The sequence below is a fragment of the Indicator indicator genome, chromosome 26 (genome assembly GCF_027791375.1).
Source record: "Indicator indicator isolate 239-I01 chromosome 26, UM_Iind_1.1, whole genome shotgun sequence".
In the NCBI taxonomy this organism is placed as follows: Eukaryota; Metazoa; Chordata; class Aves; order Piciformes; family Indicatoridae; genus Indicator; species Indicator indicator.
Genome location: NC_072035.1, coordinates 3,625,062 through 3,640,143, shown reverse-complemented (window position 1 = coordinate 3,640,143; position 15,082 = coordinate 3,625,062). Strand labels below are relative to the sequence as shown.

Genomic DNA, 15,082 nt, shown 5'->3' with positions numbered 1-15,082 from the left:
ATATTGATTTTTCACTTGTAAGCACTCTACCAGCATCAGTGTTATCACTGCCAGTGCAAAATGCTTTTTGTCTCTTCTGCTTATATGTGTTGCATATCCACAACACATTATGCAGCACTCTAAAAACTCAATTAAAAAAAAAGAAAAAAGAAAAGAAAAAGAAAGGCTTGTTGAAGTTGATTGAGCATGCTCCTTCTGTTATTTCTTTGTTTTGAGCTACTGCTGTAAAATAATGTTTTTCTCTACTCACTCCCCATGCTGATGGTTCAAAACTTGTCTCTGGGATTCATCAGCCACCTCTGAATTGCTCAACTTCTTGCCACATCTGTCCCTTTCATTCCTGTGGTGTGATGCCTTTGCAACATTTCTTGCTGGAATTACAGTACGGAGTAGGGTTCATCATAGACAGCTTGGCCTATGTCTGTTTTCAGGGATGTGGAGAGGGTGGAAAGATAGGCTGCAGATGGTGGTGGTTGTGTTTCTTGGGAAATTGCCATCGGTGAAGATGTCATTGATGGATGTAGGAGAGAAAATTCTTTCTCACATCACCCCATCACCAGCACAGTCACAATACAACAAGGGAGACTGCAGAAAGACATCTGAATGACTCCACTTTTCTTTTTTTTTTTTCAAGAGACAAAGGAAAGGCATGCAGGCAAGATTAGATTATTTCCAATCACATTGTACGCGTGTTGACAGTCCCCTTTCAGCAGCTACCAGCAGCCTGCAAAGAGCAGGAGGCAGGGCTGGGACTGCTGTTGCCCTAAGTACTGTTTGTATAACACAGTAACTGCTTATTGGAGTTCTCAAAGCAGCCTTTACATGTTTAATCCCTTGCACTTGAGCTACTCTTAATCAGCTTGAAAGCAAATTCCTGTAACAGAAAGGTTTAGGTTGTGTCTGGGACCCTCCGTTATTGTAGCTAGCCTCCGATGCCATGTAGTTACGCACTGGCAGCCATGGGCATGGGTAGTGTGTGTGTGTTCCAGTCACAGATCTTGAATTCACTGAAGGTTCCTCTTGGAGCCATGGTGATAGTCTTTCAGCTTTAGGTAACTCCTTCTGAAAGAAACTTTTTGCAGCAAATTCAGCTGTAATTGACTTTGGGATTTGCCTGAAACTTCAGCTCTTGTTTCTGTAGATTTCCAGCAGCAGTGGCTAAAGCTCTCTGTGTGCTTTTAAAGGTCGTTAAAAGTTTTCTTCTTTACCAGGTTAAATAGGCCAAGATATAGGGAGGTTAACATTTTGCCACCCTCCAGATGACAAATAGTTGATCAAGGAGGCAAGAGTCGCTATTCCCAGGTTGTCATTTTTCTTGTTAGAACATTTTCAGCCCTTTCCTCCCTGTCCCTTGCACTCAGTCATCATTCACCCTGTGAGATCAAGACATGTTTCACTGTCTGTGCATTTAAGAAAAACCTCTCAATGGTAGAAGTCCAGAGTGTTTGGTTAGAAAATAAACAAAGTTGGCACGCTGAAAAGGGGTAGCACTCTGCATGGTGGAGAATGGCAGATGTGATCCAGCCTCCCCTTAGCATGGCTGAAAGATGAATCATTGCGAATGTCACATTTCCTGTGAAGGGACGAGCTGAACTGACACGCGTTCAGGTTTAATTAAGGTTGAATTATTGGAGCTGACTGTCAAGTCTTAGGCAAATTGGCTCAGCCTGTTATCATTAAGCATGAAAATTACTCTAGGACTTCGTAAAAATAAACAGATTTTTGCCTCTAGAACATTGTTGTGTGGTCTGGTGGGTCTCTGCTTTTGCTGAGGCACTTGTGTTCAGCTCAGTGGGTCTGTCTATACAGAAGGGTTAGATTAGAACCAAAGCACAGACATTTCCGAAAGGATCTCAGTGAAACCTGATCCAGCTTGCACAAAAGAGAATATTCCAACTTTCCTTGGGTTATTTCCATGTGTGACCAGCAGTCAGCCTGGTCAGTTGGAAGAAACTTGGGTATGTAAGAGTGTAGTTCCTTAGGAGGGATATTTGAGCGCCCTCCAGAGAAACTGCAGAGATCAGAATGGGTAACACCTCTCACTAAAACCATTAAAATTAACTTTCTGGGGGATTTCAGGGAAGGTAGCTCAGAGACTTTCATGTGAATGGAGAGGGAAAAACTTGAACTGGAGATTTTTGTGATAGTTATCATGATGAGGATCTTGTTCAATAGCTAAGAAACCAGGTAATTATAGCCTTCAAAAATCATTGTTTCTTTGATTACACAGAGAAAATGCCCTCCAAATTGTCAGGTTTTTGGAAACCTCTGGAGTGTGGTTAGCTAACGAGTAGGTATTGGAAACAGGCACTGAACAGGGGGAAGGAAGTGTTGGTAGAAGAGTTGAAAGAAAAGAAAGAAGCCGAGATGTGTGTGTGTGTTCTTCAATGTCAGAGTGCAAGTAAGGCTTGGCGTGGCACTCGAGTCAGCTGAGATGAAGGATCTTAAGCCTTTGCTCAGAAGTGCCTCTTGTGTTTCCTGGAGTGGATGAGATGTATTTCCATTTGGGCCTCTACTTTCCTTTCAGTCCAAGTCTGTTTTACCAGAAACTTACTGAGACACCTCAATGTAAGAAAAGTTTCCTATTCAGAAGGTTTGACTTCCAAGCACCAGGCAGGTCTGAGTGCCCATCATCACCATATTCCTTTTGTTTCTCACCATGGTTTGTCCCACCTTTGTTCACCTCTGGTTCCTTTCATCCATTGCATTCAGCCATACAAAGCAGTTTCTGTCTCTTGACTGCATAAAAGCCATCAGAAGGGGAAACAGCAAAGTCACCAAAACACCAGGATTCAGCCTCTGTCATTCCCATGTGGTGGCCAAGAAGGGTTAGGGATTTTGCTGTTTTTCACGTGCTTCTCCATGATCACCTATGGATGAATGCTGTATCTTTCCCTTCTCTGTGCTTCTGCTTTAGCTCGATGTAACTACAAAAGGAGAGAAGATACTCACACTTATGCCTGTAGCTTTTCTAGAGGCAGGGGGGAAGAAGCATCTGGGTATTTTCGTTGTTATTGAGAACGAACCACAAAATCACTGCCCAGTGAAACTTGCGAGATGCATGTTGGCAGCAGAAATTAGCCACAGTGGCCTAGTACTGGCTGATACGAGCAGGCTGGCTGGTCAATTCAGCCTGCAAGGAGCATGAGTTTTTGCTTTAAGAAAACTGCAAATGAGAACTAATGCTGAAACAACAGGCAATCAATAGTTGTACATAAAACTGGTCAAACAGCTGCTTTTAATGTGGGACTTTATTGATTTGTTTTGGATCTAATTGACTTTTTACTCAACTAACTTTTGTGGTGCCAGTGTGTTTTGAATATACACCATTAGTCTCCATTGCCTATAATTACACAATATGAAGTTTAACTCTGTAGGAAGAGACCTGTTGGATGGAGAGAGCTAATAGGCTCTCAGGAAACCTATGGTCAGGAATGAAACCAAATTGCTTTTCATGGGTAGCTCCTGAAAAAACAGTGAGATCTACAGCTGTGAATACACTTTCTCCAAAATGAACAGTGAGGGGGACCCGTGGCTGGACTAATCAATGACAATTTTTCAATTGTTAGTAATAAAATCTGAGGAAATTTTACAAACATAGGTGGCATTCTAGAAGATAATGGTGCACAAGAGCAAAGAGTATTTAGAATTTAGAAATAAATTTAGGTTTTAGAAATAAATCTTTGTTACTCTGAATAATGTTGGAACCAAGTCCAGTTACATCTCCAAACCAGGGTACCTGTGATGCATGAAATCATTACTGAAAAAGAAATTCACTGAAACAAGATTTAGCCTTCTATTTGTTGTAGGGAGTAATTTAGGACCACCAGACAGTCTGTCAAACCTGTAGAGATGCACAAGGCACTGGAAAGTACAGGGTTGAACTTGCTGCCAGCTGGAGCACTGGTGTTTGGAAAGGCTTCTTCCTGTGATTTGTGGGTTTGAGGCCACAAGTCCTCAGACATCTTCAGCTGATGAATATAATGCATATGTTTCCATTTCTTCTCTTTTCATATTCTGAACTTATATATGTATGGGTGGGTGGATGGATGGATGGATGGATGGATGGATGGATGGATGGATGGATGGATGGATGGATGAAGGAAATGATGCAATGGTGAGAGTGCAAGCAGAGCCAGAAGTAGTGTGGGAAACTGCCTTTTATCTCAAGGAAGGAGATGCCATCACCATGTGGGCATTTTCTGTTCAGCAAGTGAGCTGGTGTGCTGCAGGCTCTGATTCATCCCTGTCCCTCTCATCTAATGCTGGCATGGGTGGGCTTAGCTTGTCAAGGCAGCAGCAGTGAGGACTCAGGCCTCTTGCATTTGCAAACTCCTGGGTAGAGCATCTGCATGGCCAGAATTAGCTCGTGGGGTGTGTCGTGTGTGATTTCCACACCTCCTACAGCAGGAACTGGCTCAGTGCTTTGAGGAGACAGGAAAATTTCAAAGGTGGAATTTGTTTGTGAGGGTGTTGGGAGCATGCTAACAAGTGTAGGTAATGTCTCTTGCATGTCTTCAAGCCAGCCAAACACAAAACAGCCCCCAGATCCTTCTGGTGGGTAATAGAAGCACGTATCCTAAAAGTCACTTAGGAGAGCTGTGTGTGCATGTGGAACATGTGGCTAGCACTGGTTCTTGGACCCCATGAACAGCTTTTCTTGGGCTTGTGGGTCTGTGTGCGCTCCGGGGCACGCAGTCTGTCAAAAAGGGAGTTACAGTGGGAGGTGAATCACATTCATGTTGGTCCTTTCAGTGGTCTTTGACCTTTTGCATACTGCTTGATCTGAAATACCTCTCCTTTCCTCCCTTTGCCCTTTCCAGCCTGTTAACTGTTTAGGCTGCTTTGTTTAGCTTAATTTATTTAAAACAAAAGAGATACTTAGCATCACAGGGGAGTCATTCCATATGGAATTCCCACATAAGGTGCATTTTGCAAGGTCACAGTATTCTGGATAGTTTTGACATGCAGTGCACGCAGGGGTGTGCAATATTTAGGATGAGCAGGACTACACTTGAGTGCTCACTGCACTTCCGACTGCATTTTTCCAGCTTTCTCTATCTGTTCTTTATAAGTGTGTGACCAGGGCATGGCAGTGTCACCTCTTCACTGCAGAACTGTCCAATCCTTTGCTACATGGAGATGATCCCAGGTAGTCACCTCCCTAGAAGGCAGGTGGGGTTATCATCAATGAGTAGTGCTTGGGTCATCTGGAACTGAGCCTAAACATTTGTAGATTACCTTGAAAGAGCACTGAGAAAATTAAATGAGTTCATGATGAGGCTTAAAACCTACATGGAGCAGGAAATACTGTAGCAGTCACTTGAGACACACTCACACTCCTACTGTAGGTAACTTTGGGACTCTGTAGAAGTCACAAAGCTATCTTCTTTGCAGTGTGCATTCATTTAATGACAGCTAAGTCTCTTGGACACATGCTAACGAGAACCATAGAGCGGCCAGTCAAGGACAGCAGAAGGACAGACACACAAACACACATCCATCTTGGAGCAGCAGTGCTCCCACGATGCTCCCACGAGCTGAAGCATGACTTGTTTTTGCTCAGGCATATGTTCTGCCAAGCAGAGAAACAAATGCAAACCTTTCAGCACACACTTTGTTCTTTTTCTCCACAAGGTCCCACCTTGAATGACAAGCCAGAAGCAAAAGCAGCCAATGTCCCAAAGGTGTCTGGGCTAGAGCGGAGCCGGGAACTGAGCACCGACGTGCCCTTCGCCCTGCCTATCCCCAGCCCCCAGCCAGTAGCTGCCGTTGTGACTTCTACTTCCTCAGCACCCACGTCGAGCGCCAGAGCAAGCCCCCTGCTGAAGAAGGAGCCAGTGATTTCAGCACCAGCACCACCAAGGCTCACACCTCAGCCGCAGCCTCGGCCACAGTCGCAACCTCAGCCTCGGCCGCAGTCGCAGCCGCAGTTAATACCTGAGCTTCGGACCCAGCCTCCGAGCCACATCCCTCCACCTCTCAATTACCAAGTGCATCACCAGGTGGCCCACAACGGACTCAATAATATCAGGTAGGGGAAAGGGATGCTCGTCTCATCTTGGTGCTGCTGCTGGGCTTGTTTCAAATGTGATAGAAATTGCTGGGAGGCAGGACTGGGTAAGGTGCTCCATGGTTTGGATATTGGACTTTCTGTTCTGACTCTACAGACTAAATTTTCTAGCAGTGGTGGATAACTGCAATTGATACATGGTGATGAATGCTTTCATTCTGGGACAAAAGTCTGTGTCACCCCAGGATAAAGTTCCTTTAGGTCCAGTTTCTAATGGAGTTCTGCACTCTCGTCTGATCTGGCTAGTTCTGTTGTAGAAATTTCAGGTGGGTTTTGGGCTAAATTTAATGTAAACTTCGTGTTTAATATTCAGAAAGACTTCAGTTGAAATAGGTTTGTTCTCAGATTTTTTGTTTCAGCAGCATCAAAAGAGGGCTGTCTGTATCTGCTGTGACCCTTAGAACAGGGCTGCTATGTAGGCTGAGAAATCTTCAGTCTCATGTCTTCAGATCTATCAGGAGGCTTAGCTTCACTTTTTAAATTGTCTCCATCCAGTAAGTAGGATGGGTGACAACGGTATGGATAAAACATTTCTAGAGAAGAGTTTAGCCAGTCAGCTGGAACCTTTATAGTCTTTGCTGGTATAGAAAACATGCCTTGCCTCTCAAACCAGCACCAGGCGAGTTTAAATAAGATGAGAAAACTGATTTAAGACATAATATTTGGCTGCACAAGCATCAAAATACGAATACAGAAAGCTGCCATTAAGGTGTATCTCATAGCATCCTGCATATTTAAGCTCTGCCATGGTTCTACCCTGTAAATGCCACCATAGTGTACATGATTCATAATATTTCAAACTATTTGAGATATCTCAAAGGCTTAGATTGCAACAAATAATTGGTATCGTGGGAGTTACACTGCAGTGAACTGCAGTGATCGTTCCTTTCACCCCCACAAAACTTGGATCACTTGCAGTGGAGTAGTAATGAAAAATACAGAATGAGAAAATTTATTACCATGTACGTTTGCATGCTTGTGTGAATATTACTTCACAGCATGCACAGCAGATACAACTTGGTCCCAAAGTTGCTCACACTTTGCAACTCTGTGCACCTAGTGCAAGAGAAAAAGGGGATTAGAGTAAGTGGGTTGTATGATCAGTCACAAGGACACACATGGCCACTGCAGGGTCATCAGATGCTAAATAAAGGTGGCAAATCCAGCTGCCTCTGTGGCCTTCATCAGTATCTCATAGGTGGCTCTGAGGATTGTCATTCCAGGGAGCCCAAGCCCTGTCTTGCCCTGTTGGAGAAATTCATTAAGATTCATTACTCTCTCCACTGCCATTAAGAAAAACAAAAAGATGAGCTTGGGGAGATCAGTGTTTCGTGGTAGTGTTGTTTCTGGTAGTATATTTCCTGCACTGTTTCAGCCCTGTATTGTAACACTCTCTCTCTTTCTCTGTCTCTCCCCTCTCTTCCCCCACCCCATCTTTTTCTCTCTGCAGCCGGAGCAGCAGTGCTAGCAGTGCAACAAGCATCAGTCTCCCGAAACACCTTCCCCTGTCTCCCCAGATTCCTCCACACCATTCCTCCGGCCCAGCTCTGCCCCTCTCCATCTCTAATCTTGCTACCTCGCACTTCTCTCTCAGATCACAGACCCAACACCAGCACCATCCGGCCATGTTCGCCACCCCACCCACGCTGCCACCTCCACCAGCGTTACCTACCAACAGCCTCGTGATACCAGGTCACCCTGCGGGTAGGTTCCCTTCTTCTTCTAGGGCTGATCTGCTGTGCATGCAGTGGAGGGTATTGAGAGATGGGATGGCTGGTGGGCAGGCAAATTAAAGCAATACAGACCCCTCCACGGGCAGTGTGTGCTGGAACTGCGAGTGTGCTCATGAAACAGGTAGGAGACCTGGATGTGTTTTACCAGAGGAGATATGGTACAGACAGCACTGGAGCTTCCTAAAGAAGTTTTTGAAACAATTTTTTCCAACAAACAATTCCTTTTCAGGGCATTAGTTGTTCAGTGTGGCCTTTTGCAATCATCACACGTTTTTCAGATTAACAAAGCACAGATGTACCCTAATGCCATTCTCCCTTCCTTTCTCTTTGCTCTAATGAAAGCTGTTGCTGTTAGAACTGACTTGAAAAAACTGCTTGTAAACATCCCAGAAAATTGTTCTAACTGACCACCTCTGCCCCTCTCCCATCTTCAGACAAGCAGCACATCCTGCCAGCAGAGCAAGATCCTCTGCCTGCAGCAGCACAAGCTCTCTGTGTGCTGCTGGCTCCTTGGCCTTTCTGTCTGAGGCAGGGGCAGCTCAGCTGACAAGTTCTGCTGTTCAGCTCTCGCTATCTTTGCATCCCTTTAAAAGTTCCCTTTGTTCACCCTGGCCCCCATTCTATTGTCACTTCTGCCCTAAATGCCCTGTTTATAGCTTATCCATTAGCCTGCAGCTGTCCCTGGAAGAGACCCTGGCAGCTGGAGACTTCCCTGCAACTTTCACTTGCTGGGGCCTCCTTTTGATCTGGCATTTGACTCCACAACTAACTCAGCAGGCCTTAAACAGGACAAGCATTTAGCAAAAAGCACACCCTCTGTTTCTTATGAAGCCAGTTAAAGGAATAAGGAGAGGGCAGATTTGGGGTGGAAAAATCTGATGGCCTTGCATCCCTTTTTTTCCTTCCAGGAGCTAAATAATGTCCCACTATTTATAACTGCTTCTTTTAATGAAAGAAAAATGTGAACTGGTCCAAAGTGAGCTCTCAGAACGCTGATAGACAAAAGTGCCGTGGGTTTGTAGCCAGAAGCAAGACCACATAGGCCAAAGCTTCCGGCTTTCACAGGCCCTGGCACCATCTAGAATTTCAACCACATGGCTGGGAAGATGTTGGCAGCACTGTGGGAGACCTATTCATTGCTTCCCCCGTTTAAGGCAAAGGACTACTGTGATGGAGACTTTGAAAGTATTGGAAAAGGAAATAGCCAGGCGCTTGCTAAAAGCACAATATTGCAGTCACTGAAAGAAAGAATGTTTTCACCATTAACTTCAGGAGGTGCAAGATCAAGTGACCTATTCACGTTCAGCAGCTTGCCAGGAAGCAGTAACAGTCTTGCTCCTACTAAAAGGATTTCTCCTGCAATTTAAGCAGGAGAAGCCTAAGTTAGTGGAGGGAAAGGTCTGGGTGTCTAACCCTGCAGACAGTGAAATGCCTCTTGTCTGCATTCTATGGAGCGCCTGCAAACTGGCACATCATAAAATCAATACAGAGTGCTGCAGAGCAGCAGCTTCTGCTGTCATTCGCATAAAAGTTTCTTAAAAGCAAACAATAACGCAGAGCAACCCTGGAGAGCCAGGATCCAACTGCCTGCTAGTTGCAAGCTCTTGCTGTGCCGGTCAAGTGTGTATGTGTTCCCAGCAGAAATGCCAGCCTAAAAAAGCCATCAGAGAGGGTATGGCCCTTTGAAGTCTCCATTTTGTCATCCTTTTCTCCCCTCTTTTGGAGGAAAATGTGCTCTTCTTTTAAGTTTACTTTGCCACATTTGTTGTCACCAAGAAGAGAAACAGAGCTCAGAGCTCCTGCATGGACTGATGGTGCAAGTTCGGGACTCTGAATAACAAGATGCACTTCTGGTGGCATTTCTTCTCTTTGAAACCTAAAGGTTTTACAGTGTAACTTAGGAGCAACCCTTGTGTGGGCTGCTGCCCTCTACTTGGGCAACAAGGCTGGCCCTGGTATAGGATACACAGAGGAAACAGCAGTCTTTGTGTCTTCAGTTCTGAACGTGAGGGCATCTAGCAACATCAGCAGTATTGACCCTTTTCTGTCATGCCCATTTCATGTGTGCACACAGAGCAGTAGTGTTCGGACAGTCAAAGGGCTGCTCAGTTACTCTGTTCCTACTTCTGGTGTTACATGGCCAGGCTTGTGGGACAAGGTGTCACTGGCAGGCACGAGAACTTCGTTCTGATCTTGACATTCACCAGAGCACCTCATGGACCTGAGTTACTACTCATCAGTCCCATCCTTACTATGAAGCAGCACTCTGAGTGCCACACTGTTCGTCCAGACATCTCTGGGCCTTTTCTTTTCCTGACAAAGGCCAAAGTTGTGGTACAGGGCTATGGGCTGGAGCCAGCTGCAAATCTATCAGTCTGACTTCAAGTCTCTTGAAGAAATTGGATATCAGAGCACTTACAACTGCCAGCTTGCTTTTATCTCTCCCTTCAGAAAAGTGGATTATCTTGATGCTAACAGAAGGATTTGGTTTCTTTAAGTCATGCCAGATTTAAATGCGTAAACACACACAGACACATACGAAATCATGCTCATGTTCTCTAACAAGGTTAGGTTTTGGACCTAAGTGCTTGCAGTCTAGGTTGATTTTTTTTTTGTGCTTTCTTGCTCCAAGGAGAACCCATTACAGACTCTTTTGCTCCAGTGCCTTAGGCTTCAGTATCCCAAGTGTACTTGCTTCTGCTTTTGTGTTATTATACAGATGGTAGCAGTACACAGGATCTGGGCAGTACATTTATTACTGAAAAACAAGCCACCTAGGCACCAAAACTTTGCTTTCAAAAGTGAGTTTCAATAGGATGTAAGCTTCTAAGTGGTAATGGAGACCTTGAAGTTCCAAATCAGAGTGCTTGTTTTTAAAGATCTTAACAGTGTCGCTTCAGAAAGTGATTGATTTGGACATTTCTAATGTTTCTTCAGAAAATCAGAGTGAAAGAAGTGCCTGCAGAACATGAAATAACACTTTAAAGGGCATGGATTCTTTTGCCCCTTTGTAGTCAGTGCTGTAGTTTTTAAAAGGAGTGTTGCACTGAAAGAAGTGGATTCACATAAATGCACAAGCAAGTAGGTCAGTCAGGACTGGGTGTCTGTCATCCAGAGCTTAGAAAATACATAACATGTTAAGTGCTGATTCCTGTGCAAAGTTCTTAGGCAACATCACAGATTTAATTGATACCAGCAGTCATTTTGGGGAAGTGGATATTTGCCCTTATTGTCTTTGGGCACCTAATCTCCATAGTGCTGGTATGTTCCACTCCCCCAAACCACATTCAGATTCAGTGCAGTGTTCTTTCAGAGGAAGATGCTGAGAAGAGGCCACGTGTCATATAGTGGAACATTTTGTTTCTGTAGTTGTTGTGACCTCCATGAGAACTTTAGCCAGTTCAGTGTTTCTCCTCTTCCTACTATTTTTTCATAGGAGAAAAGCCTGGAGGCAAGGCCCCAAAAAAAAGGACAATTTTAGCCTGTTAGAAACTGAGGAAAGGACTGCTTAGTATGTAAGATCTCGGAAAAAAAATGGTATTGCAAAGGAGGCCTCAGTTTATAGGGTGGATGTTCTCAGTCACTGTGCACATGTCCCAGGGCTGAGAAGAGGGAGGATGGCACAGGGGTCTGTTGAGAAATGGCTATCTGAGCAGGTAGCTTCCAGCCACCCAAATCCGTGGTTATGTCATTGCTTTGTAGATTGTCAAAATTTCACCTTTTAAGTACATGCATTAGAGTTGAAGAGGCTTGTTAGCCCCCCTTCCATTGTCAGGGCGCATGTATGCTTCTGAATTCCAAACCTCCAAAGGAAACAGGTCGGTACTACTCATTCTAAAGCGAGCTGTTGTCCTTGAGGGAGCTCTCCACTATCTTGCTGGTGTGGGAAGGTCTGCCTACCATGCTGCGAGACCAGACCACTGAGGTCCGTTCCTGGAGACACCTCAGTGTCGTGGCTGGTCAGGTGCTGGGGAGGAGGAGGAGCCCGTCGGAGCTGTGCGGGGGTCGCGGGGCCGCGGGCGGGGGGCCGGGGGCGGATGCTTGCTGATGCCCCCGATGATGTTTTCTGCTGTGATGACTCATGGTGTTCTCTCTTGTCTTTAGATACCAGCCTGTTGATATCATTCAACCAACCAATCATGTATTGCCAGCCTCATTCGGGGATTCTGATTGGTACTTTGTCACAGGCATCTCTCTTACCTCCACCAATGAGTCCTCACGTAGAAAACCACCACAGCATGACCTGCAGAAACAGGGAATGCCAGGTGAATATTGACTCTTTCTCCTCCGTCTTTGTGGTACTCACAGGCCCACGGGCCTCTGTGTCTTTTTTTTTTCTCTCTCTCTCTCCTCTAGATCACGAACTGCTCAGGCAAGAGCTGAACAACCGGTTTTTGGTTCAGAGTTCGGACCGGGCCGCTGCCTCACTTGGCCCGGTGCCGCTGCTGAGAGCGGAGTTTCACCAGCACCAACACACGCATCAGCACCAACACACCCACCAGCACACATTCACTCCTTTTCCATCCAGCTTGCCCCAGACGCCGCTCATGCCGCCCTCTGCACCTCCCATGGTGCGTACCCCAGCCCAAAATGTGAGGATAAGTAGAGCATCTCTGGTCAAAAAGCCTAACCCACTCTTGTCAAACAAAACCCAGTCCTCTTCATTTCAGCCAGGTGTGCTGGTCCTGCCCTTCCCACCTGGAGCCTGGAGAGACAGGCCCAGCACTCCCAAAGGGACCTTCTTTCCATCCAAAGCCTCCACAACGAGCCTCCGGGTCCCCCCATGTTGATAGCCATGAGCAGATACTGCATCCATGAAACAAGTCAGGAGTCCCTTTAGTTTCCCTTTTTGTGTGTCCTGCTGTGTATTTCTATTCCACTTTCCCAGAGCCGGGTGCCATGACACACCAAAACCCACCAACAAGGACATCATCAGATCCGTGGCCTTCAGTACCAAACGCAGTCCCCACAACTGTCCATTGCAGGGCAGACTGTACTGGCTTAGCCAAAGCTCTCACCGTAGTGCAGCCTCTCATCTGATGGAGTTTTGCCCTCCTTCCTCCTAATTCCCTGATCTATCTCGATTTGGGCATTTATTATTTGATTGCATCAACGAGTGCTAATGTGCATGTGGCTGGTTCTTGATGTGAGAGAGATCCTCCTGGCCACATAACCAGAGTTAGCATTTTGCCATTGAATTTGCTTGTAGTACAATGGGACTTAGCTGCAGCTGTTAACCAAATTGTTAGAGATCTGCTACAAATGGATGTTGTCAGTACTTTAAAACATACTCCCTCCCCATTTTTGGCAATTCGTTCGTGCGACTGAAAGAACAAGATTCAGCTTTTTCCCCCCCTCTCAGATTCACACTGTGTCCAAAATGTACAAACAACCCTCTTCTGCTAAGGCAAGCAAAAGGCAGGAGTAACAGCAAAAGCAGCATTTGGGAAGAACTACCAAGAACTCAAGGAGCAATGTTTCTCACTTTTCTTTCCCACTGCTGACTGCCTGATGACGTTTCTGGGTTGCAATCTGCTTAGCAGCCAGACAATTAAAAGTAACATCATCCATCCAAAATCCAGCCCCAGGTGTTTGCTCAGTGTAATCTTGTGTGAACACCTTCCCTTCTTTGCTTGGGCTGTGTAAAATGATCTTGAAACTTCCCTCAGAAACCTCCTGTGTGACTTAAGTAAGAATCCCAATATCCAATCCTGTGAGCAGCTCCTTCCCTTCCCACCCATGCCCGCTGATGTCAGCCTTCAGAGCAAGAACAGCTTGCAAGGCTCTTTTGTTGTATTTCACTCACATCTTCTTATATTCCACTAGATCAGGTCTGTTAATCCCAACACCAGAGAAAAGTGTTGAAATTTGCAGCTGCATGTGTTTGGTAATTTATGGTATTTACACTGGAGGGGACATGGCTCCAGTAATAACTGTAATTAATGAAATTACAAATCTGCTCTCCTGCACGTAGAGGAGTGTGAAATGGCAGCTGACTTGCCAAATAAGCAGCTTTTCATGGGGTCCTACAGCTCCCTGCCCTGCCTTCTTCCCCACTCCCTCCTCCCCAGCAGAACGTACACACTGTTCAAAAAAGCAGTGTGTATGTGCTTTGGTTTTGCTTCCAAGGTGGTACAGGAGAAGTGGTCATAAAAATAAATATGGGGCACAAAGTGCACACGTGGGGGTGTTGAACCCCGTGCTGGAATGGAAAAGGTTAAGAGCCACCTTTTCTCTGAGGCTCTCTTGCTGTTGCGGGACAGGGGGAATATACAGAGATTTGTGCACCTAAAGCAGTGAAATCCTTTTCCAGGCAATTTTGGCACACACAGGAGTCCAGAAAACAGGGAATTGGTATTGATTGCCCCACAGCAGGCACTGGGGTCTAATGGAAAACATTCTGTACCTTCTAATCTGTGATCTGGTCCAGTGCTCCAGGGCAGATCCCAGATCTGGACCTGGAGCTGAACTTCCCTGCATTCCACTGCACTGCAGATACCAGGACTGCTCTCTTCATGGTGAAGGAGCCTCTTCACGTGGTGCCTGTGAGCAGGGTTCTACAGTGAGACCCAGCACAACCCAGGGGCTAGCCCCTTTCTATCTCCCTTAGCTTGGGAAATCAGTCAGCTCCTTGATGAGCCAGTCTGGAATAACCAGTCAGTTCTGCTCTGTTAAATGCTGTACAAATGGGTCGTGATTATGTGTCTGTGTTGATCCTGATGTGTCCACTGCTGCTGTAAACAAACTCACCTGTTTCCTTTTTGTTTTTCTTTTTTCTTTCCAGTTTGACAAGTACGCTCCCAAATTAGACAACCCTTACTTTCGACATTCCAACGTGAGTCTTACCTTTCTAGGTGGTGTCTTTGTTAATGGTTCTGCTTATACTTCTTATGCTTGTTTTCGAGTGATTGATAGTGTTTTGATTCATTCATTCCTAAAGCTCTTTTTTCTGTCTTGGTATTTAATTTTTTGTTTTAATTTTTTTTTAAGGTACAAAATTTTCTTTGGGCTGTTTTTGGTTTCTTGGGTTGGTTTGGTTTTGGTTGGTTGCTTTGTTTTTTTTTTTTAATCCTTGTCTACTGCATTTTTGCTGCTGTGGCTCTGCACTGCTGTGCCTGGGATGGCAGGGAATGCGCAGAAATTGCTAAGCAGTGGTCATTGCAGTATCTTTGCAGCTGGTGCTTCTCACAGTGCAGCAGCCCGGAGTGCATGGCTCTTTCACAAGATTTTGCTCAGGTCACAGGAGTAAGTCAGACTGGTGGTTTCTTCCTGGTGC

At 45.5% G+C, this 15,082-nt stretch overlaps 1 protein-coding gene across 1 annotated transcript in view; it reads left to right on the top strand.

Annotated features, from left to right (window-relative positions):
- Positions 1-15,082, top strand: part of FBRSL1 (fibrosin like 1) — a 546,528-nt gene that overhangs the window by 513,921 nt on the left and 17,525 nt on the right. The window contains exons 8-11 of the mRNA XM_054392510.1: positions 5,638-6,034; positions 7,524-7,777; positions 11,911-12,398; positions 14,591-14,641. Coding sequence (XP_054248485.1) covers positions 5,638-6,034; positions 7,524-7,777; positions 11,911-12,398; positions 14,591-14,641 — 1,190 coding nt within the window. The remainder of the gene's footprint in view (positions 1-5,637; positions 6,035-7,523; positions 7,778-11,910; positions 12,399-14,590; positions 14,642-15,082) is intronic.